The sequence below is a fragment of the Mytilus californianus genome, unplaced genomic scaffold, assembly GCF_021869535.1.
Source record: "Mytilus californianus isolate M0D057914Y unplaced genomic scaffold, xbMytCali1.0.p SCAF_12, whole genome shotgun sequence".
In the NCBI taxonomy this organism is placed as follows: Eukaryota; Metazoa; Mollusca; class Bivalvia; order Mytilida; family Mytilidae; genus Mytilus; species Mytilus californianus.
Window position 1 is genome coordinate 42707450 of NW_026262604.1, and position 24161 is coordinate 42731610.

At 33.5% G+C, this 24161-nt stretch overlaps 1 protein-coding gene and 1 long non-coding RNA gene across 2 annotated transcripts; both read right to left on the bottom strand.

Moving 5' to 3' along the window:
- Window positions 1-6209: 6209 nt before the first annotated feature.
- Window positions 6210-10195, bottom strand: LOC127721841 (uncharacterized). Its single transcript, XR_007991487.1, has 3 exons — window positions 10139-10195; window positions 7545-7664; window positions 6210-6499 (listed from the first exon to the last, which is right to left on the bottom strand). It is a non-coding gene; the product is annotated as an uncharacterized LOC127721841 (long non-coding RNA).
- Window positions 10196-10500: 305 nt separating this feature from the next.
- LOC127721823 (uncharacterized) lies at window positions 10501-23193 on the bottom strand. The gene is made up of 4 exons (XM_052228630.1): window positions 23075-23193; window positions 15247-16346; window positions 13305-13489; window positions 10501-12790 (listed from the first exon to the last, which is right to left on the bottom strand). The coding sequence occupies exons 2-4, from the start codon at window positions 16283-16285 to the stop codon at window positions 11510-11512; spliced, it is 2505 nt and encodes an 834-aa protein (XP_052084590.1). The 5' UTR covers window positions 16286-16346; window positions 23075-23193; the 3' UTR covers window positions 10501-11509.
- Window positions 23194-24161: the final 968 nt, after the last annotated feature.

Genomic DNA, 24161 nt, shown 5'->3' on the forward strand with positions numbered 1-24161 from the left:
TCCTGTTGTTCCAGAAAAACACATATTAAATGTACGTCCTTCAATTTTCAAGGCCGTACACTATCCAAGTTTGAATTGCGTTACAAAAACTTCGTTTCTATGTATTTCCCCGTTTATATATAGCAAAATTAAAAATATTTTTGTTCCAATAAAGCAGGAATTCAAGTGTCTGCGGTAAAATTTATGTTCAATTGAGCGATCACTTGGCTTTGTTGGCTGAAAATGATACAATCAAAAAGCGCCTTCAAATTTGTTGCATCGTGTTCGGAGATAACCAGGCCTTTGGCACCTTAATGACCCCAGCAACAACTCTTTAAAGTAACCAATTGTTACATGTTTCAAGCTAGATTCTTGTCCAATGTATCATTGTTTCCACAAACCCGCTATTTATTCCGATCCAATACATTGGAAAAGACAATGTACTATAAAATGTGTTCTTGTCCTGAACATGCACGTTATGTTTACCGATTAACGCTAGGAAATAACAATCAATCGATCTCATGAGTTTATAACACTTTTCAAACAAAATAGAATTGTAAAATATTTACTCCGTGTAAAAAGCCCCCATCAAACCAATTCTACTTGAAATCGTATTAAATCAACATTATAAATGAACGATTTGTACTGTTAGCCTTCGTTGGTGAGCATATACAACGGAATAAAATCTTTATGTTTGTGCAGTTATTCATAATGTACGTGTTTTAATCTATACAAACCATGTATTTGTACCGCACTACTTTCTTGCAAATATGCAACTATAGAAATAAAACATTCTGAAAATCTTGTAACGCTTTGTTTATTGACTTAAATTCAGAGAAATACAGAACAGTTGCTCATGGTTAATATTGCTTAAAGAACCTTTATTTAACTTTTTCTCATGTAGTTTTCATCTATTTGTAAAAAAATAAAAAAATCATTAGTACATAGAATGTATTTTGTCAGTATAACGTTATATGATACATGTGAGTATTACAATAATTGCCGTTGCATACGACATTAATCTTGTGAACATTTACATTGATATATATATATATATATATATTGCACATCTAATTACTTGTACAAGCACAACGTCCGTCTGCACAGTATGCTCTGCTTCTATGACAAAAATCCAATTGCATACACTCTAGTGATGTTGCACATGCTACAAAAAATAAATACAAGAATAAACTTTAGGTCCAATGAATCAGTAGATTTTGTCATTGTGATAATTTTGACTATTTATAGTTTTTCTCTATTTATATAATTTAAGCAACAACAAAAAATGGAACACATTGTCATTCAAGGACAATACCCCCCTTAGTGTCAAAATTCTGGCTAAATCTTTTCTTTTCGAATATTTTTGTCTTCTGTAGTTTCCACTTAACTATTATAGTTTGCATGGTAATAGCCAATACCTTGCCAATTTTTTTGTTAAGTATATGTAATCAAGACCTAGTTCACTTTAGAATAATATTCATATAATCATAAAATAAGCTTTACATCACCCACACCTGAATTTAATGTCTATATTTCACTATTAGCTTGCATCCCTAAAGCAGTTCTCCGCATTAGTGTAAGGAAGTAAGACCACTTTCACATAAGTTTGTGTGTTTCATTTCAAGGATTTTTCTTTAATACTTCAATCCCGACCAGAGGAATATGCTTCTCTTTCTGACGATTTATTTATTTGACTTATTAAAACCACTATTCCATAATCATCTTTTAAATATCAAATCCTTTACAAATTGTAATTAAGTAAGTAAATATGAACATTTGGCTGTGCCAATTTTGTTCGAACTAGTTCATTTTTGTTAGAGAGTATCCTTTTATTCAAAACAACAACCTATTGTTGCATTTAAATACACTTTTAATTCTTACCTATTTGACTCACACAAGTACAAATGCGAGAAAAACATTCTTTTATATATGGCATTAAACATGTGGTAATCTCACATTTATTGTCTATCACTCACGTCGTTGCATAGCTGACACATGGAAAAGGCTGAAATATAGAATATGATTTGTTTTATTTATATATAATATGATTTTTATTCATTTCTAACATGATTTTTCGTACATATAGAATATGATTTTCCGTACATATATAATATGATTGTTTTATTCGAATATCTTAGTACATGCATGCTAATCACTAGTGATGTCAGCATGTTTTTTTTATTTTGAAAGCTATAAGGATTTTAAAATGATAAACATGAATACATATGAAGCATTCGGTTGTGCATTATACTCTTTTGGCAGATGTGGCCGTATTTTTACCACTAGTTTCACTCTAAGTACAGACGTACATTTGTACCTGTGCAGCTGTAAAAATTGTAAGCAAGCTGGACAGATATGAATACAATTTAAACATGTTAAATGAATTTTTTAAGTTTAAGAATATTAAAACATAACTTGATTTTGCTATTCGTTTTTGTTTTCATACCTGTGGAAGGCGCCAAGATAAAATATGTTGGGAAAGAGGTTTAAGAAGCTCCCCTCATATAATAAATGTTTTGAACTGTATTGATTCATATGGACAATAGAGAGACAATCGATATATGCATATCAATAGATTATGTAAACTGTGTAACTCAGTGGACCGTATCAAATAAAAATCATTTGTTTGTTGTTATTTTGCTATCTTATGCAAACTGGAAAAAAGTGCAAATCAAAATCCAGGTAACTTTTTTTTTATTTCCTGAGGATAAAATGCATTTGACTTTTATATATCTAGGTCCAGCCATGATTTAAAACGTTTCTAGATGCATCGTTTTGTCTGTATTCGAGAGTAGATTGTGTAGTGTAAACACGGTCATATGAGTCAATTCCTTTTGATGAATTGTGTGGTGATGATCCTTAATGCACAAAAAAGAATCAGTGCTTTCATTGAACTTTCTGTTAACAAATACCCGTATTCAATACTAAAACTAAAGTTCTAAGATACTTGGTTTGAAAAAAAATTGGAGAAGTTTCCACACCTATTTTAAGAATATAAGAATGTGTATATGATACTGCTTTTTGCAATATTATACAGGTATCAACCCTTGATCAATAAAATTCCTCGGGCAGAGCTCGAAAGATTGTATTGGCGTCTCGCGTTGATACGGATGCGAAATTGAAAAAGACATGCATATGAAGTTATCTATAAATTGACAGGGAATATATAGAAAAATACCTTGATTACAGGTTCTATTACTTGACAATTGCGTTCATTTGTGGAAAATGAATTTGTTTAAAGCAAGTCTTTTATATCTTTTGAATTCAGTATTGCGTATTACAGTATGATAATATAAAAAAGTTAGCTTTGCGAATGGATATCAAATCAGATGTTGATCTGTTCTGTTATCAGTTGATATCATACGTTAATAAAGTAAATAAAATTCATGTAACATGTGCAACGGTTAAAAGATGTTGGTCATATGTATATGAAGGAATTGTTGTATAAAGTCTATCGTCCATATTGCATGCTTTTTCGTGACGGAATCATGTTAACGTAATAATAATGTGTACCTGACTTGCTCGTTTGCAATGCATATGAAGCAATAAATAATTTTAGTGAGGACATAATGTTTACTAACCAATCAGACAAGCAAAAAAGCAAATTTTAGCTGTTGAAATCATGTTTGAAAAAATATAAATGACAATTGATTGAAAAAAGATGAAGTATATATAGGAGGTTTACATTTATAAGACTCTAGGTGAAGGACACAAACAAGAAATTCTTATTTTTTATATAACTATACGTAATACCCAACTTGCCAATAAACATACATTGATACACTGTTTTCCATGATTCGTTTTGATTTTCAATTAAGCATCCATTAGCATATTTTGTGGAAATGTCAGTACAGGTGCATCATCAAATATTAAACCAGACGTTGTACTTAATTTGATATTAGTTTTTGCTACCCAAATAATTGGGGGGGGGGGGGGGGAATGGGAAATTACGTTTTGACCCATATTTGGAGATTCATTGAATTTGAAAATATGAAAGCGCCAGCGGGACATGAAACTCTATGGACACATTTTTTTTTTTTTTGAATTATTCCATTTTAATGTAAACATGGTAAATTGGTGTTTGTTTTTGTGGGATATTCCATTGTAAAGATTTGTGTAAAGATTAGTAGCAAATATTCTTTATTTTTTTTCTATCAAATATACTCTATATGTTTTGACAACGTTATTTTACTATTAAAACGTGGGTTTGTTTTATTGACTAAAACTTGTCTTCAGTACTATTATGCAATAATAACTACCATAAATAGTAAAATATTATCACTTAACAAATAGACAAGCAAGAAAGCAAATTGCAACTTTGGTATTCATTTTGGTTAGTATATTTAAGAGAGACGTAGAAAAAGACAAAATTTCAAAGTATATATACATGACCAGGATAAGGAAGTTACCTACATTTAAAGGACGTATTAGTAGAAAAAGCTCTAAGGGAAGGAGACATACCGGAAAATCTTGTTTTGTAAATAAAAATGTACCTAATACTCGACTTCCCAATGAAGATACGACGATCAACTTTTTTTATTTCTTCGTCTTTTGATTTGTATTGCTGGTTATGTATTGCACATTTCATTGTCATGGGCAGCTTTTGTCGAAATTTTCTTGCAGTTAATATGTTTAATCTTCACCATCAAATATTCATCCAGACATAAATTCAAAGTATTCATACGTATTTTGCTTTAAGTTTGAATAAAGTGACAGTCATTTTATGTCAAAACTATATTGTATCTTGGCATGTGCAGAAAAATGGAACATTCTTGTAATTACATATACGATCGCACTGGTTACATAAGGGAGCAACCGTATGATTTCTATGGGAGTAGGAAGGATTTTCTTTTCACTATTTTTTTACCACAAAATATGTGTTTTGCTTCTTTTTTTTACGCGCTGTCTCGCGCCGTTTGTTTCAGAGAATAATCTGCTTTTTTTTATTTTCTCAGGTTTTGAGTCCTGCCATTTTTTTTGTTCAATATTGAGGTCTTAGCCATCTCCCATCATAATGAAAGGTAGCTCCTTAAATATGTTTACATTCACTGCGGATTTTTAATAACTTTCAGTAAACGTAGCCAATCCTAGATCCAATTCAATTACACGTCGTTAGAAAATGAATATAAGTCAGGAATCTGATGTTCAGTAGTTGTCGTTTGTTGATGTGGTTTATAAGTGTTTCTCGTTTCTCGTTTTTTATATAGATTAGACCGTTGGTTTTCCCGTTTGAATGGTTTTACACTAGTAATTTTTTGGGGCCCTTTATAGCTTACTGTTCGGTGTGAGCCTAGGCTCCGTGTTGAAGACCGTACTGTGACCTTTAATGGTTTACTTTTATAAATTTTGACTTGGATGGAGAGTTGTCTCATTGGCACTCATACCACATCTTCTTATATCTATATAAGAATGATGGTCTATGCGATGTTCTCTGTTATACATTGTAAATAAGCATGGAAAATTCTAAATTTAGTTGCTATATGTTTAGTATTAGTAAAGACCGCATGCAGCAACTGTCCAACCAACTAGTTAAGAAAGTAAGCTTTTCATTGGAAAGCACAATTATTTAATCATATACTAAATTATAATTCGTTATAAGCTAAATTAATTTTAGCATAAGCTAAAATCATTTTAGCATAAGCTAAATTCATTTTAGCATCAGCTAAAATCATTTTAGCATAAGCTAAATTCATTTTAGCATCATGCTAATATGAACTCGGTATATGCGAAGTTTAATATTTATGACCTTGATTCCGCGCCAACATCTCTGTATAAGCTGAACAATTCAACATTGTTAACATATAACAATGAGAAAAACATTAAATCATTTCGATTCTTCAAAACCGACCAAATTTTATTTGTATAAATCAGTTCACATCGCACCACTTCATTTAGAATAATGCTTTGCAGGAAATGCTCAACAATATTTTTTTTTCTTTTGAATATTGCCTGCATTCGACGCGAATTTGGTTTACGTTTGCGGGAAAACTTTACATGCTTGCGCAAAATTTGCCTATTATATAACTACTTCATTATTCACAAATGATGGAAGTATATTTTATAAACGTTATCAATGATTTACATAGTAACTTTATAAATCCTTGATATCATGAATTCTGAAAAAAATCTTGTTAAAATGCAAATTTGCGCAAATGTACGTCGCCCACCATATTATGAATAAGACTTATAAAAAGGTCATATTTTTAATGGAAATATAATAAAACAAACACTAAATAATAATTTTCTTTATTTTTTTTTTCATTTTGATTTTACTTATACAATGATAAATTCAAGTGAAAAAAAAGAAATACAGTAGAATATCTTAAGTCAATATTATATTATATAAGAAATGTGATATTTTAATGTTTGACAACTCATGTAACATTGATCTAGTGAGACTCTTCTCTTTTTTTCTTATGTATTCCGAATGGGAAAATATTAACACAAACGCACTGTCCATCAACACAGTGTGCCCTGTAACTATGACATGGACCATGACATTCACTGACACCTGTACAGGCTACAAAAGAACAGTTATGATGAAACACGTTATTATTTTTTTTAAATGTCTATTAGCAAGATTGAAACTATTATTGGGTTTTTGATGTTTCTTGTTATTGACTTGTTTTGCGTGTTGTAAAATTCTCAATAACACACATGCTGGTACCAGCCCAGTATTTAGCACTTCTGTGTTGACATGAATTATCGTAACAGGTTAATTACCGGCTTGTAAAACTTGGGATTTTCAGATATGCTTGTTTTTTACTCATGGAGCGTGTTTATCGAAGCGCTCTTATGACTAGGTCATCTGCTAAGATCATCTTATGCAGATCTTTGTCCTTAGTTGGTTTATTTAACATTTCGCAACTTAGAGATGTCATGGTCAGAATCATTCTCAGTTAAGGACACCTATTTAGGTGTCTTATGGTGGTCGTAGGAAGGTTCTAACTTTAAGATATATATATATTATATCTTTTTAATTATTCACGACCGCCCCCTTTATATGTTTATTTAGGGAGCAGACCAAATAATTTCTGTAGACATAGACCGTTTGCAAGCGTTAACACAAATTTTCAGTATTCATGATTTGTTACTGATATATGCGGCAACATAACACCCGTATGACCTCTTAAGGTCACATCCGATATGAAAAGGAACATTAAATGTAATCATCTAAAAATATTTTGGATAATAGATATCCTTCGTCAGTGTGATTATGATGTGTATATATAAGTGGTTTTTAACAAAAACAATCAATCAATTAATGTGTTATGGGTTTTTTGGTGTCGTAGAACTTTTTGAGGTATTTTTGCATGCCACTCAACTTCCATCAAACGCACTAGTGTTAGTGCATCATGTGAGTAATATTTTTCTCATAGTCGGGCAAACCTCTTCGCCAATTAAAAACTGAAGTTAGTTTAATACGATAATTTAAGATGGACAGTCAGTATTTGCTGCAGACTTAATTTTTTTGCAAAAATCGCCTATTTTAACATGTTGAACAAAGCGTCATATATTTCATATTATCAGATCATTGTTGCTGTAAGTGTTGTTTAAAAACTTACCAATGCCAGTCAATATCACACAAATGCACATGCCATTAGAACAGTTAGCAGTTTGACCACTCCCACAACGGGTAAGTGCACAATCGCTTACATGCTGACAGTTCTCCCCAATGACAAAAGCTTGAATAAAATATTTCTATAATATAGATGCAAACATGTCTAAATGTCTACTCATACAATGGGAATAAACAAGATTAATTTTGTGTTTCGTTTATAAAGTCCGTCAGTATACATGCAATATTCGGGATTTACAGCAAAATGACCTGAGTGTGTAGGTAAAGGTAATATCTTTGGCTAGCTTGCTTGCTAGCTGAACCGTGAAGTTACGTTAGGTAAACTACCCTCCTTTAAGAGTAGACTAGTCCGACAGATAACCAATATATCTGTATGTAGGACTAGACTACTCCGAAAGGAGGGTAGTATACCCAAACTAATAATGATTTTTTAGTTTAGCTAGTAAGCAAGCTATTAAAAGATATTAGTAATTACCTTTACCTACACACTCAAGTCATTTTGCTGTAATCCATATATTGCGATTTAATCAATGTAGAAATATGAAAGTGTGAGCGGCGCATGGAGTCCTATGATTGCATATTTTTGTTTTTAATATATTCCATTTGAATATCAATTGGTGTTTTTGTCATTGTGTGATATTCGTTTGCATTTTTTCGAGGAAAGATTAATCATTTAAATAGCATATTGATACCACTGTATACACATTTTTTTTTAAGTATTAAATATACTATCCTTTTAACAACGCAATTTTATAATTCAAAAAACATAACAAAAACACCGAACTCCTAGGCAAATTCAAAAACAGGAAGCCCATAGAAACTGATAACATCAAACGCTATCAATCAATGGAACACATGAAATAAAATGCCATTTTCCTGACTTGGTACATACATTTACCGATGAAAATGGTGAGTTAAAACTGGTTCTAAATCTAGCTAAACCTCCCACTTCCATGACAGTTTTTTTATAACTCCATTATAACGAATAAAATTAGTGAGCAACCAAAACAGACATATTAGGTCAATCTCACAGCAATTGGGATCCAGCTGTCAAAACTGTCTATAAAAATGAAAACAGGCATACATATGAATCTAACACAGACGTCATCAATAAGTGTTGTAGAAGATCATAGTAAATTGGAAAAATACACAAACAAAAAAGTATGTACCGTTGATAGTATATTGACAAAGACGCCGATAAAAACGTTTTTGACTTTTATACGTCTCGATAAATTAAAAAAAAAAATTGGTTGGAAAAAATAGAAAGAACACTGTAAAAACCCTCTTGTGTCCGAATCACACATAAGGACCCACCTGCACGAGAAACATGCAACTAACACCGCCGCATTTTTGCGCCTGTCCCAAGTCAGGAACCTCTGACCTTTGTTAGTCTTGTATCATTTTTAATTTTAGTTTCTTGTGTTTAATTTGGAGTTTAGTATGACGTCCATTATGACTGAACTAGTATACATATTTGTTTAGGGGCCAGCTGAAGGACGCCTCCGGGTGCGGGAGTTTCTCGCTGCATTGAAGACCCATTGATGGCTTTCGGCTGTTGTCAGCTCTATGGTCGGGTTGTTGTCTCTTTGACACATTCCCCATTTCCATTCTCAGTTTTAAAGTCAAAAACCCAATGATGGGATGCATAAATACCGAGTCACTTCAAAAGTCATACGACTAAAAGAAACAGTATACTATAGTATAACGCAGTCAAATAACGGGAAAACTAACCGAAAATAGAGATATGCTCAATTTAAGCACCGAGTATCTATAATGTAAGACCATGTTGTATTATTTTTGAAGTAGACACTGATTTTTTATTTTAGCAGATCTTGATACTTTCCGATGATTTTTTTTTTAAGTACTAGAAGTTCTTTGACAAAACCCTGGTTTATTATTTTTTTGCTCGGACACAGATGACATTTTACGAAGTATGAGTAGTAGCTGCTAGCTCTTGAATGTCGTATGAGTTGAAAAATGTAAACTCCATACGTGAGTGAAGTTGTATACTGCTGTTAAGGTGAGGAAACTTTGTAATTTCATAACTGGAATCGTCTCGTTTGTCATAGATTCTGGTACTGAGATGACCTTTGTTGTCAAATTCGAGGTAAATGTATAGAAATGAGGCGGTGAAAGCTGTATCTGTCGTTTCTTTCTAGTTCCGGAGGATACATTGATGGGACCTAATCAGATAAAAATCGATAAATAATAAAAGAAGATCATCAATCTAATTAAAAACCGATCTCTCATCGCTCCCGTTTTATGAGCTCCCACGCGACATATCAGAAAACGGGAGCGACGAGAGATCGGTTTTTATTTAAATTGGAACATCATCAATGTACTTGTATGTGAAAAATGTAAAATGTGATTTTGTTTGATGGACTTAAACTATTCTATAATTTAACTGGATAGTGATTACTAACTTTTATATCTAGATTAATGAGTTAAGTTCCACCTTATAATCGAGTCTTTGGGCACTGTTACATCTAAACACACGAGAAAAGAATACCCCACTTTAGTAAAATGGGATACAATTTTCCGCAAATCTTTACAGAAAAAAATATTAACAGTTTTACTTACCAAACAGACAAGCAAAAACGCAAATGGCAACTTTGATGTTCATATTAATTTTGTAAATATGTTTGTGAGAGACGTAAAGAAAAAAGAGTATATATATATACATGTTTAGGAAGTTACCTACATTTGTAAGACGTATTAGTAGAACAAACCCTAGGTGAAGGAGACATATAGGATAACCTTGTTTTGTAAATAAAAGATACGTAATACCCGACTTACTGACAAAAAAACAATGATTAACTATTTTCCTTTATTCGTCTTAATCTTTAATCGCTGATTTAGTCTTTTGTAGAATTCATTACTATGTGCAGATTTCGGGGATAATTCAGTATAAGACATTTGGCTCAGTTTAACAAGACGTTGTACTTAATTTAATCTTCTTTATTGCAATAAAACTTATTTTGTTCTTAAAGATTTCGAGTCTAGTCTATGAAATGAGATAAAGAAAAACTGGGTTTATTTTAGAAAAATATGATTTCTGAAGTTTTAAATGGACGTTTTTTATGTCTTTAATTTAACTGAATACGAGTTCTTATACCATTTATGTAAAGATTGCATAGCTATTTTTTCCTGTTGACATATATACTGGTAGCATTTTTGTTGTGTGTGTGGTTGTGTGCGGGGAGGGGAGGGGGATAAGTGCAGCATTTAGGTATGTCAGTAGTAGATAAAGAAAGTTTAAAAAAAACACTAACAGAGAGTACTATGCGGGTACATTTTATGTAACTAGAGACAAATAAGAGATAAAAAAACAAGCTTAAAAAACACAAAGAGAGGGAATCACATGAGTACTAAGAGAAGGGAGACCGGGTACGTTGAAGGGTAAGTATCTTCTGCTATGTAAGTTTAAACATCATTACATAATCAATGAGAATAGCAAACCCTTAACATATCAACTTTAATAATACTGGTATAAAACATACACAATATTATAATAGGGTCTGGATGTTGGGAGGAGATCATCATTTCTGTATTCTTTATTTTTTATCTCCCCATTATTCTCTATATGATTTTGAGGGGCCTTCTTTTCTCTGTACGTAATTATTTTAACCTTTGTTCAGCATGTATCCCCATTATTCAGTACACTGTTAACCCAAAACCAGACTCTCTTATATGCTTTTACACAATTTTTATGTACTTGACACTGAGACTTGACATCACACATTTCATAAGTATAACGTAATTGATATTGATTTTGCCATAAAAAAATCTATAATTACAATGTAGTAGATATTCATTTAAAACATATAAAATAAATTAATTACTACTAATATTTTTTCTTTTTTTTAAATACAAAAAAATAGTATGTGATACAGCAAAACTTGTGTACAAAAAGGACATATATGTTTCTATGAGTGCGTTCCAAACAATACTCTAGTCTTTTGCTTTAACAGTTTCCCATAGCTGACTTTTCTTTTCCGGCATTTCAGTAATAATTTGCGCTCGCTGTTTCAATTCTTCCAGCATTTGTACTCGTGTTTGCCAGCCAGGTTTTGCTTCCCTCTTCTCGTTTTCTATCAGAAGCTTAACATACTCGACGTCGGTAAGGGGATTAGGACGGAGAGCAATTTCAGAAAGGCGCTGAAGACTTTTTCGCACCGTTTTCATTTTATTCCAAACTTCATTTGCTTGCTTATTCAGCTCGACGGTTACAGCTTTGACAAACTTTTCGTGTTTCTCTTTTTCATTCGATGCAATTTGGTACTTTTGTCGCAGTTCCTTTAACTCACCAGTCACGTGACGTACTCTCATTTGATAAATATAATTGCAGTTGACGTGTTCACGCCAGTAACAATGCTCGATACAAATAGTGCAGAAACCACGTTTGTTGAAAACGAAACATTTGTGTTTTTCGTCGTTATCAAGGTACGTGCAGTCGTCATGGCATGTTCGATTGCATCGAAGGCATGTCGTGGTATGTTGGCCTGGTGGTAACATAACCTTGACAAAGTATTCTTGAGGAACAGTAAATATAAAATTCTTGTTCGCGTTAATATCTTTTTCGTGATCTTTTATAATCTTCTTTTCTATCTCTACTCTGTGTAATGTATGAAGACCAACTTTAATTTCTTCTTGCAAACTTTTTATATTCAGCTCAATTTGTCGTCTTTCGACAAGGACTTCTGCCGTCAGTTGTAGACTTTTTGTCTGAACAGTTTGTAAGTTTCGGAAAAAAATTTCAAAACTTTCTTGTCCCATTTCCCAGAACATTGGCGCGGTTTTATTCTTGGTAGGATCTACAAACAAAGCAGAGTTATTAAAAGAGAAATGTTCTTTAAACGGTACTTCCGCTTCCTTCAGCGACGCGAGCACTGGCGGGATGTTTCCGTCTGCAAATGTTATAAGAACGTAGATATTATCTACAATATCTTTACCAAAAATCGATAAAATTGAGTGAAATATATAACGTTGTGACGGCGAAAGTCTAGCTAAAGGTGACTGGACTACAAAACAAACCGCGTCCAATGTTTGGATTCCAATCTCTCCAGGGGTTGTAAAGAAACTACGGATCTGTTCAACGATAGCCTCGTCTCTCTTTATACCCCGTGTGTCACCAAATCCAGGCGTGTCGATAATGTTGACGTTGAAAGGTACCTTACATCCTTCCTGGTGACAGATCTGGTAACATGTTATCCACTCCGTCTGGGATATAGCCTAAAATATGCGAATATTGCAGTAATGTTAAACCATATATCAAACTTACAAAAAAACCTATACAACAACAAAAACGTAAAGTAATATAGATAACCATTAATTAAAGACTAAGAAGATAAGAATACTATATAATAAGAACGCGGCAAGTTAACAACTCTTAAAATTAGGCACTTTACTATTGAATGCTTGAAAATATTTGCAAAATATGCAAACCTGTTATCTTTGTTATACACTGAAGCTGAAGCACCGGGTGCGGGATTTTCTCGCTGTGTTGAAGACCCATTGGTGGCCTTCGGCTGTATTCTGCTTTTTGGACGGGTTGTTGTCTCTTTGACACATTCCCCCTTTCCATTCTTAATTTTACTGCTGTTTATTTTGGGTTTGTGAAAACTGCGCTAATGAATACGCATGAGTATGACCAGAGATAGACTAGACTAGTAGTGTATAGGATACGAGAAAAAGGATTTCAGGAAATATAATTAAATAAACATTTTTATTCTTTTTATAACTTTACCTGATTACTTTCTTTGTTCTTCTCTTCTGACGTCAAATCTATCATGGTAAACCGGAAGTCATCATCTAAAGCGACATCAGTGATAAAATTAATCATGCCATCGACAAGAGTTGTCTTTCCTGCTCCAGTGGCGCCCACCATCATGATAGTCTTTTCTCCTACCGTTACACCGAGGCGTTTGTTACCTAAAATATACAATCACATCAATGTTAAATGTCTTGTTGTGGTTTAAGGATCGATCTTTGTGTAGATTTGTCACTCGGATGTTAACGTTATCAGTGGCGGATTCAGGTGGAGCGTAGAGGGCGTACTACCCCTTTGATAATTGGGGGAATATATAATTGTTAGAATACAATCGTCAAAAATAAATTTTCTCAAGTCTGCTCGGCTTATATATACCATTTTCTGGAATTACGCCTCCACTTTCAAAACTCCTGGATCCGCCAAACAAAGCAGTCAATGTTTGGCTTCTGTTCTTGATTTATTTCATACATCTTGATAGATTATAAGTTTACAAGTTCTGTTAGTATAAGAATAAGGAGATGTGAGATTGCCAACGAGACAACTATCCTTCAAACTATCTAGTTTGCTGGTGCCCCCCCCCCCCCCCCCCTCCCCTATTCTGGGACAGAGGTGTAACATTGCAACATAAGAACAAACTATGGCAATCAGTTGAAAAGGGCTTAGCTCATCAGATCGATAAAACGCCGAAAACATCTAACGAAAACACAGAGTCTATCAAAATTTATGATTATATAAATTTTATATTGAGAAAACTGGAATTTGGACGGTGTCGTTTTTAATGCAGTTTTACTTGGTGTAAATCAAGCAGATAATTGATGGTTTCTGTTAAAGTTTATCTTAACTTTTTAGCTTGATATATATTGATTGTATGTTGATGCCTTCTGAATTGTGTCATTTGGTTATTTTTGTCGCTTTTTGGCACTTTAATCGCATTGAATTCGATTTGCTACTATTTCGAACCCCCATATTCCGACATCTCATTTGTCCGACACCTCATCAGTCCGATACCATAATAGTCCGTCAAAAGAAAATCACTTTCAGAATAGAACATCTACTCCATACACATTAACGACATATCTGAACCACTTTCTTCTCAGTACTCTTAAGTTGGATCCTTTCATAAATTACTATTAAGGTTTTGGTTTTGCTCATTATTGAAGGCCGTACAGTGACATATAGTTACTTAAACCCACGTCAGTTCGGCTCTGGATGATAGTTGTCTCATTGGCGATTATACCACATCTTCTTATTTTTACAAAGAAACAGCTTATACCATTCTACACATTTGGTATGTAAGAAATACAAAGAACCTACACATTTATTCAATAACCTAACACTAGTTTGGTTTCCTTATACTATGTACGGCCTATGGGATCAAAAGTACTAAAAAAGATGGAAATTTTATGAAAGATCTCCGGTAATGCAATACCTCCTCTTTAGAAGTAATTTAAAACTAATTTAAAGTAATAGAAAACAGGACCATAACAATGTTTAAAAACAGAAACCCACAGAATGTCCCTAACCTCTTATACTCCTGTGGGGGAAAAAGGTTATTATGATAATTGCAATAAAATAATTAAAACGAGAATGATGATTCCTTCCCCGGGTTTGCTTATATGGTCTTTATGGGAGATGATTGAAATTAATGAAACTATATGGTAAATTTGTTTCTGTGTTCGAATCTTCCATTATATTTGGTATAGATCTTTAGCGTGTAAAACGGTGTGATGCAGTGGTCCTGTACATGGCCTATTTATATACGTCCATGTATGGTCTTCGGCTTATCATCGGAATCGGTTTTCCTTGAAATATTTGCGGTTGTTTTATTTTCGCGTTTCAAGTACCATAAAACAACGAAAATAAAACTGCCGAGAAAATTTACCTGTTTACAGTACTTCAGAACGGTTGTATAACTCACCAAGTACACATTTTCTTGTCTTTGCCTTTTCGTTTCTGGCTGATAGTTTTTCGTCTAATTCTAGTTTATACTTAGCAGGACTCCCGTCCTCTACTTTCCTTGCTGTCTGCATCAATCTCCATGCCAACGAAACCTTGGTTTCATATGGCTCACTGACATAACTGAACGGTCCTTCAATCGAACCGGAAATTCCACGGACCTGGAAATTGTAAGCCGTCCTTCCCTTTAAGTTTTGAACAGTAAATATGCACTGTGGGCCTTCGGTCTGCACTTTGGACCATGTTTTAGACGTTTTTACCTTATATCTAACTTCATAACAGTCAACAGGACCTGTAGACGGCTCCCAGCTTATAGTACATGTAGTGGATTCAATAGCAACCTTCTCAGGCTTTCCTGGTTTTGACGGGTACTGGTCATCTTTAACTTTTGGTCTTGGGTTGGACATATCGTCTAGCAATAAAACGGCGTGATCACGTGTTATTTTAGAATTTCTATGCGTTCCTGCACAGCTATCACATAATGCTTCCTCACAGTTTTTACAATAGGATTCTGCCTTAACGTCTACACACTGTTGTTGGCAAGGTTCACAAAACAATGATTTTATAGCGTTTGAATCGAGAACAAGTTTTGAATTATCAGATTCCAATTTATTTGACACACTGTTTCTTCCGTTTGTGCTTTTTTTCTTGATATCGTCCGTGGTTTTAGCAATCACACTATTTCGTCCGCTTGCTTTTCTTTCGGGCAATGTTTTCGAGGCTGAGCTTCCTGTACGCAGACTAACAGATCGTCTTACCGAATTGATTGGTGTAGCTCGTGCGTTTGTCCCTCGTGGTGGTACGTTCGCTTGAAAACCAACTTTTCCAGATGCACGTGAAGATGCAGAAGAAGCGTCAGTACGCTCACGTGCTGTCTTACTAAAAAGATTATTCACGGGAGTTGAACTCGAAGCGCGGCTACTGTTCCTACTGAAAAAATTCAGTCCTCCGTTCTGTGGCGTCGGCGTTTTGTTGTAGTCTTCGTCATCATAATCATCCATTTAGGTGAGGTAGTATGGTTACATGGTACAAAGAAGTTAAAGATCATCTGAAAACATATAGCTGGAAGAAAAAGCAAAAACTTTACTATTTTTCAGTAAAGATAACAGTGTGAATGTCATATTTAATGAACTAAACTCAAATCAAGTTACAAATTTCATATATTGAACTTTCCAATTGTAGACGAGTATGAAAAGAGCAAGAAAAATATGTACAGAAAATTAAAATACAATTATTTTATTGAGGAACAATTCTGTTTAACTTATTCTCAACTTTTTTATGGAACGGTACGATATATTGACTTCATTTATCCCATATATGTATAAAACAAGTTGAAATAAAACTTTGTGAACTACGAATACGTTGTCATAAAAAGGGTGACTAAGGAATATGGTCACTATATGTGTCTTCTTCCGACCAGCAGTTAAATCCTTGCCAAAGTAAAGCGTCCGATTGGTTGTACGGGATACATCAATATGTAGCCATGTCCGTGCACATTGGGAACGTAAATGTCGATGCCTCGTGTAGAAACAGTGCCACAACCCTTTGAAGGGTCAGTAAATTGCCTGTTGCATGGCTACATTTCTGTCCCTATCCAATTTACCCTCATTTTCCAGTACCAGTACATCATCCGATCGATCCCTTTCACACGTTCTATTTCAACTTGTTGTATTTAAAGTTAATGTGTTCACGTCCTGAACATGCATACATTTTTTACCACTGGACGTAAAGCAAGCATCAATCAATCATAAAAACTTTTTTGAATGTATTCTATTCATTCGTAGAAGGAATATAAAAGACATAATTCTTGAACGGTAAGTATACACTTTATCGCTAATCCCGCTTGACCCGAGAATCAGTCCCGCTCGAACTTTTGACGTCATACAACAATCACTTTTCCATTGTGGCGTCAGATATTTTCTATTATGACGTCAAAATTTTACGGGAACTTGTGTGATGTCCAGTAATGGCGGACAAATAGCGATAAGGTGTATTAAACCCATCAAAATCGCTTTTGCCCTGCATTTTATGATCCATGACGTTGTGTTTTGATTTTGAAATACTGTGACGTTGCGCACGATGTTGGTACTACTAAGCGTTACACGACGTTCCTCATAATGAAGCGATTTCGACGATTTCAAAGAACGTTTCAAGCGTTCAAGCTTATAATTGATGAGGTCAATTCACTGTTTTGAATCTGGTATCCGATTTCGGTTTGTCTAAAAATGCATAGTTTAACAAATAAAACTCAAAGTGGTCGTACACATATTTTGTTTAATGAATATTCATTTATAGGAGTTGTCAGTCTTTCCAGGCCATAATTGATAATTTTACTTTTGGCAGCAGTTCGCATTAATGAACCATACATTAATTTCCGAATTTATACAGATTTCTTTTTAATATAAATTAAGATTTTGAACTTTATTTTCCCTTTTTATTGCATGTTTATACATACTCCTTTTGTTGCATTTCTTTCCGTTTCCGTTTCCTTTCTATATTTTATCATTTCCCGATGTTTTCTTTATCGCAAAATTTCTAGGTAGTTAAACATTTTGGATTCATGTTTTTCTCATTTCCGTATTTTTGTGGCATTATGCATATCCTTTTTTTTTTGTTATAATTGCCAGCAATGGTTTTTCTCTATTTTATTTTATTAACCAAAAAAATATGTATGTTGCTTTTGATGATTTAAAACTTGCAGATAGACAACTTTCCTTGAATAAAACAAATGTCATGAATGTGCTGAAAAAAACTAAGATCCCGATATTTTTTTATGTAAATCTCATTTGGTCAACATTTGAATTTAAACTTAAACTTTTCCTTTATCATACATTGGTTATATTAAAACTTATATTTTTATTTTCATTCGAATATTAAACTGGAAACAAATAATTATGATATAAAATTAAAAACCCGAGCATGACATCAATTACGTTTTGCGAACGTTGGGACAAAACGGCTATACTTTTTGAAACGATCTAAAATCTTGTTGCCTATCGAAAAAATGTTAAACACTATATTGTTTAAAAAGAAAAAGAAAAAAAATTTTACCGCCAAGTTTTATTTTCTATGATCTAACTATGCTTAATTGATATGTAGCCGGTTAAAACCTCAATTGTAAAGAGATCTAAAGAAAATACAGCGTTTTTTTCGTTGTGACAAGATGGCTATACTTTTTGAAGTCATTGCAATAGAAACTATACGCATGGTTTCCGGCAAAAAAATATCATGAACCAGGAGAAAAGTAAAAAAAACTTTCAAAATATCATAAATATTTTTCCTATCAGCTTTTCCAATTTCACGTTATAAATGCGCAAACCCGATATATGCTTACCTTGCATATGCTTGGACATTTTTCAGACCGTTAATCAGGGGTTCAAATTAGCGGTGATCCGAGGTCCGGGACCTATAAGATTTACGGTCGGACTTACGATTTGGTTATTAACTGCACCCGACGGACTTTTAATTTTCAAGTTTCAGAAAACATATAACTGATGAATTTCTGTATGTAACACTTTGTTATAACTTGATGAGTCACGATAAATTAGCTTTGTGCTGAAATTTATTTTTAACTCAGTGATCTACTTGCTGGTTCATTAATACAGATGACAATTTTTATGGTGCTTTCGTGGAGGTCCGCGTTCGCCAATTTAACGCATGTTGTTGTCAACATTGCTAAACCACGAGTTTGTTTCGCTTGGCATCACGTCTTTTAGGAGAAAAACGGGCGAGGCAGGTGAAATTCTGGCTACAATGTACTTCGGGTGTAGCTTAACAAAAGTTAAAAGTCCAACAATGAAGCTTTGAAAGTTTAAACAAGGCTAAAAGTTATGATCGCGAGAAAGTTCAAACGTGTGCGAAAATTCCAGTCTCATTGGCAGAAAGATCGCTCTTGGCTCCAATTTGGAGAAGCTTCCGGACCCATAAAAGACTTAAGACCAAAAGCCGATCGTGAAAAACAAGAACGGAAATTTAAGCCCCTCTGGAAAATCGATCGACCGCGGCTATATTTTGGCTGTTCTAATGTGTTCATCATGGTACTTACTGCTAAAAGTTCCCTTATCTTGTTTAATGCAGTGGATCCATTAAAGTGACCCAAATTTTAAGTCTAATGATTTATTGTCAGACACTAAACTTGGACAATGTATTCTCAAGCAGCAATGTAAACATGATCTGTTAAATAGATACAAGGTTCTCTTCAACACTGAGTACAGTGCATTAAACAAAGGGAAACCATTCAGTGACTGAATTTATTCTTGAAATCCATAGCAAAAATGACGTTGATATTGGTAAGCAGCGCTTCAATATTGGAGGTTGTAAACTGTCTATATCCTGAATAGTCCATTATATGACAAGCAAGATTAGTGTATCAGTTATGAAATATTTTATATAAAAGTATGACCTGTGATTTTGGTTGTTAACCTTTGAGTTTGGAGTTTGAAAGGTCCTGAAAAAAAATACCGTAGGAAAGAAACGGATCTCCGATCTTTTGCAAAATGTAACGTTGTACATTACGTTTTTCCGTAAAAATGGGATAATTAAGTGTTATAATTCTTGATATTTTAAATTTCGGTTCCTTTTTTTCTTTATTTTCAAGTCTAATGTAAAAAAATTCAACCAGAAATCACTATATTTTTATCGAACTGACCAGTCTACGTATATATTTTCATGCTAATCTATTGCAAAATGGAATTCGTACCAACATCGTGCGCAACGTCTTGATAAAGCGGCACTTTAGTTATCATCCGGAAACCGAGGAAAATCCAACTTTTAAGGTAAGTAAGTAAGTAAGTAAGTAAGTAAGTAAATTTTATTTAGAGTAGGGCATGATATGTACAATTGAACAAGGTAAACATGAGCTCTGTAGAGCTCTGAACCGACTTGTAACTGAGGCGCATAACTCTTGAACGGTTAATTTCAATACTATCAAAATCGAATATATAGTGTATGCCATATTGTGTTAAAATATTATGAGTTGGTCGAGCGGTATTTTAATTATCATCCGGAAATAAAACTTGTGACGGACGGGCGGATATGTGTATCACTATATATACTCTATGTGAAATCAACTATCGAATAATGAATTTTGTACGGTGCGCTTGTATCGCACTTCTGTAGCAAAATGTGAACTTAAACAACAACTTGGCTGTTCAAAACATATACAGGGGGAGGTTTCCTATCTCTTAGGATTGAAGCACATTGACATAATCTTTCAGTTGATAACCTATATTTGAAAAGTGCACGTATGACCATTTTTGGCAGATTTGCAAGTTTTGTTTTTGAGCCTTTGTGGTAGGAATTGATGGTAAAACAGTGCCGCATTCTTAAGTGTTGGTCTAAAGCAATTTTCTGCAAAATGGTGCATTAACCAAGATGCATAATTAAGCATGTACTATTTATGAAACTATTGAAAATGTTTGTATGCAATGAACATAATAAAAAGTGTAACCTTTCTTTAGTTGTTTAGTATATCTAGGTTAACGATCCATTATTGTGAACCAACATGGTAACATTATCCTAAATATAATGTTACACTTAGTCAACTCTTATGTAAAAATGTATTTAAACACCAAATAATGTAATACAATGCCATCATGTCCCTTTATGCTTTTTAGAGAGGTGTCATTTGTTAGGATATTTATTGCTGTATACTTCCATTGAAAAGTGTATAACAAATAAAATGTTAAACTTCATAATATTAAAGTAGCGCAGGGGCCTCGGTGGTCGAGTGGTTTAAGTAGTTCATCTACTATATCACTAGCCTGTCAACACTCATGTAAGGAGTTCGAATCCCGCACCCTTATCTTAATTGACTAGAATTGTCAGTTTTAATCGAAGATCGGTGGCTTTAACCGGGCACTCCGGCTTCCTCCACCAATAAAAACTGACCACCAAGATATAGTTAAGAGTGCTGAAAGTGGCGTTAAACATCACAAATCAATCATCAATGTTAGGATATTAATTGCTGTAAACGTCATGATATTATAGAAGAGCATAAGGCTCTTGTGATTGTTTTTGTGTGTAGAATTGTGCTACCTTTTTTATGTTTTCGACAAATTGCCCACGGTTGATATGAAACAAAGGATATGAAGGACAAAAGTCAATCTGATATTGACGAAACAAACACAAAAATAACTTAAAGAGACATGTACATCTAGAGGTCACCATACGGTCCTCGACGAAAGATTCGTGTCTATACGGCTAGTTCTGGAGAGAGAGAAAACCTTGTCTAAAAAATAATCAACTTAACAGATACTCGCAAAGAAATGCGATGGAGTTAGATAAAAAAAAAAAAGGGTCTCAACCTGCTGGAAATTGTTTATTTGTTCATATAAACAGGTTAATAAAATCACTACAGAAAGAGCTCTTAACTCTCAAATAACAAATGATTCTTTGAAGATCTTTATATATATATATCAAGAGTCTATCCTAAATTGAGGTAAATTTTATGGCCTTCCAAATACCGTTTCGATTCCTAACATCACTGAAGAGACATTAATTGTCGAAATCCGGATATGGTGTACAAATTTTTGCACCTCATGTTTGAGATATACCATCTTTTCCGCAAGTTTATTGTTTTCTGTTTGGAAATAAATTATTATAAGATCCATTTTGTTACTGGTGATCCGTTTATTTGGCAATCGCCAATGGCAGTCAGCAGGGTTTAAGAACATCAGTTGTTCGACCTGCTAGTCAAATGCGTTTTGTTAAAATATACTTTTTCACTTTTTTGGTCTTTTGGAAAAAGTTGTTTGTGCTGTATTTAGACCCCTCTACCAAGAAATTTGTTTTGCATGCACACGTATGAAAATTGCGGTTTTTATCCAACGCAATCATAGGTTTGAACGTTGTTTTCAATTTAGACTTGTTTATATTTTTTCGTTTGGGCTTGTATTATATTTGCCTTCGGGTTTATATGATCCGTTCATCCTATTTCGACTCTTTCAAAATTCAAGAGTCTATCCTAAATTGAGGTAAATTATATGGCCTTCCAAATACCGTTTCGATTCCTAACATCACTGAAGAGACATTAATTGTCGAAATCCGGATATGGTGTACAAATTTTTGCACCTCATGTTTGAGATATACCATCTTTTCCGCAAGTTTATTGTTTTCTGTTTGGAAATAAATTATTATAAGATCCATTTTGTTACATCTGGTGATCCGTTTATTTGGCAATCGCCAATGGCAGTCAGCAGGGTTTAAGAACATCAGTTGTTCGACCTGCTAGTCAAATGCGTTTTGTTAAAATATACTTTTTCACTTTTTTGGTCTTTTGGAAAAAGTTGTTTGTGCTGTATTTAGACCCCTCTACCAAGAAATTTGTTTTGCATGCACACGTATGAAAATTGCGGTTTTTATCCAACGCAATCATAGGTTTGAACGTTGTTTTCAATTTAGACTTGTTTATATATATATATATATATTCCGTGCTATCGTATTAATGTTTGACTTTCATTTTGGCCGGCTTTAACATGCTAGATGACGTCTTAAAATTTATACTCTCTTAACATGCTTAAAGGTACATTGTCACGGTTGTGTTTCTTTTTGCCTACGTCGGTTTGTGGTGTACCCAAACATCAAAACTAAGAATAAGGTAGTATTTACAGACGTTCTTATTTTGTGAATTGTAGCAAAAGACAATTGCAGTGTGAACGGATTGGAATTCTTACCAGTTTAGACCTGTTGAAAGAAACAACAATGTTTTTTTTTTGTTACCCGAAAACGCGTTTTTACAACTATTAATCGTATTCTGATAATATTAAAAAAAAAATGAAAATGATACTTACCAACGACGACATTTGAAATAGTTAATAGATCTGTGATTTTAAATATCCATTTTTGTTCTTTCTTTTTAAAAATCTACTTCTATTCTTAAGCGATTCGTGCATTGTTTTAAATGTTAATCACAATGGAAAGTATGAAGCATTAATGCGTATATATTAAATTTACAGAACACAAAAGAAAATTAATCGTAATTTAAAAGTAAACTGACAGTTTGCAATATACAAAATCGTACATTTGTACTATATACAAGTTAGTTTAATGGTTTGACTTACAGAGGCCTAGGTTTTATAGTTACGTATGGGGTTTGCTTTACTATTGACCCGTAGTTATTCACATCTATTACAGTGATGTTATCTAAGTTTTAATCCCCTAAATGACATTTTATTTTTTAAGAAAGAATGTTTTCGGATATCGTTTCAATGCCGAAGTATTAAGATTCGGGATAAGGATAGTAATGTTGTCTCAGTTTTAATCACGGATATCTAAATGACATCTCCGTTTTGTATTTTAAGAACTGAGAGGGTTTTCGTTTATTAAAATATCGCATTGTCTCGTGTTACTGGAAACGTTACGAGAAATTTTACTAACTTTCGTCTTTATTATAATACTTGCAAATTGCTATCAAAGCGGGCGATTCAAAATATTTTACACTCCAGTTTTTTTTTAGTTTAGACTTTTTGTTTAGTCTTTCTGTATTGTAAAGGGGAGATAACCGAACTGGAACTCGACTCCATTCCCTCATTTCAAATTCATTGTATGCATGTCTAATACTTATGTAAACTATTAGTTTATACGTATATTGTAAAATGTACAACACTTTAAAAAACATAGAGATGTGTGATAAGTAGATTTGTACTTTATATCTAACCAAAAGTTTACCTGTTTTCACTAATAATTAATAGCTGCATGATTTGCAAATAACAATTTTTAAAAACTTTGGTTTCCGATATGTCTCTGGCTTTGAACCGATTGCCTCTCTCGTCATTGAGGTAAACACAAGAAATAGTTTATTCTTAGACTACTATACATGTAGCTCTGGTGTGATATACATAATGTATGACTTTCTTCTGACTACATAAACTACATATC

Coding starts and splice junctions, on each gene's coding strand:
- LOC127721823 (XM_052228630.1), bottom strand. CDS start 16,285: ATGGATGATTATGATGACGAAGACTACAACAAAACGCCGACGCCACAG. Junction 13,490..15,246: donor GACAAGAAAATGTGTACTTG/GTGAGTTATACA, acceptor TGTATATTTTAG/GTAACAAACGCCTCGGTGTA. Junction 12,791..13,304: donor AGAACAAAGAAAGTAATCAG/GTAAAGTTATAA, acceptor CGCATATTTTAG/GCTATATCCCAGACGGAGTG.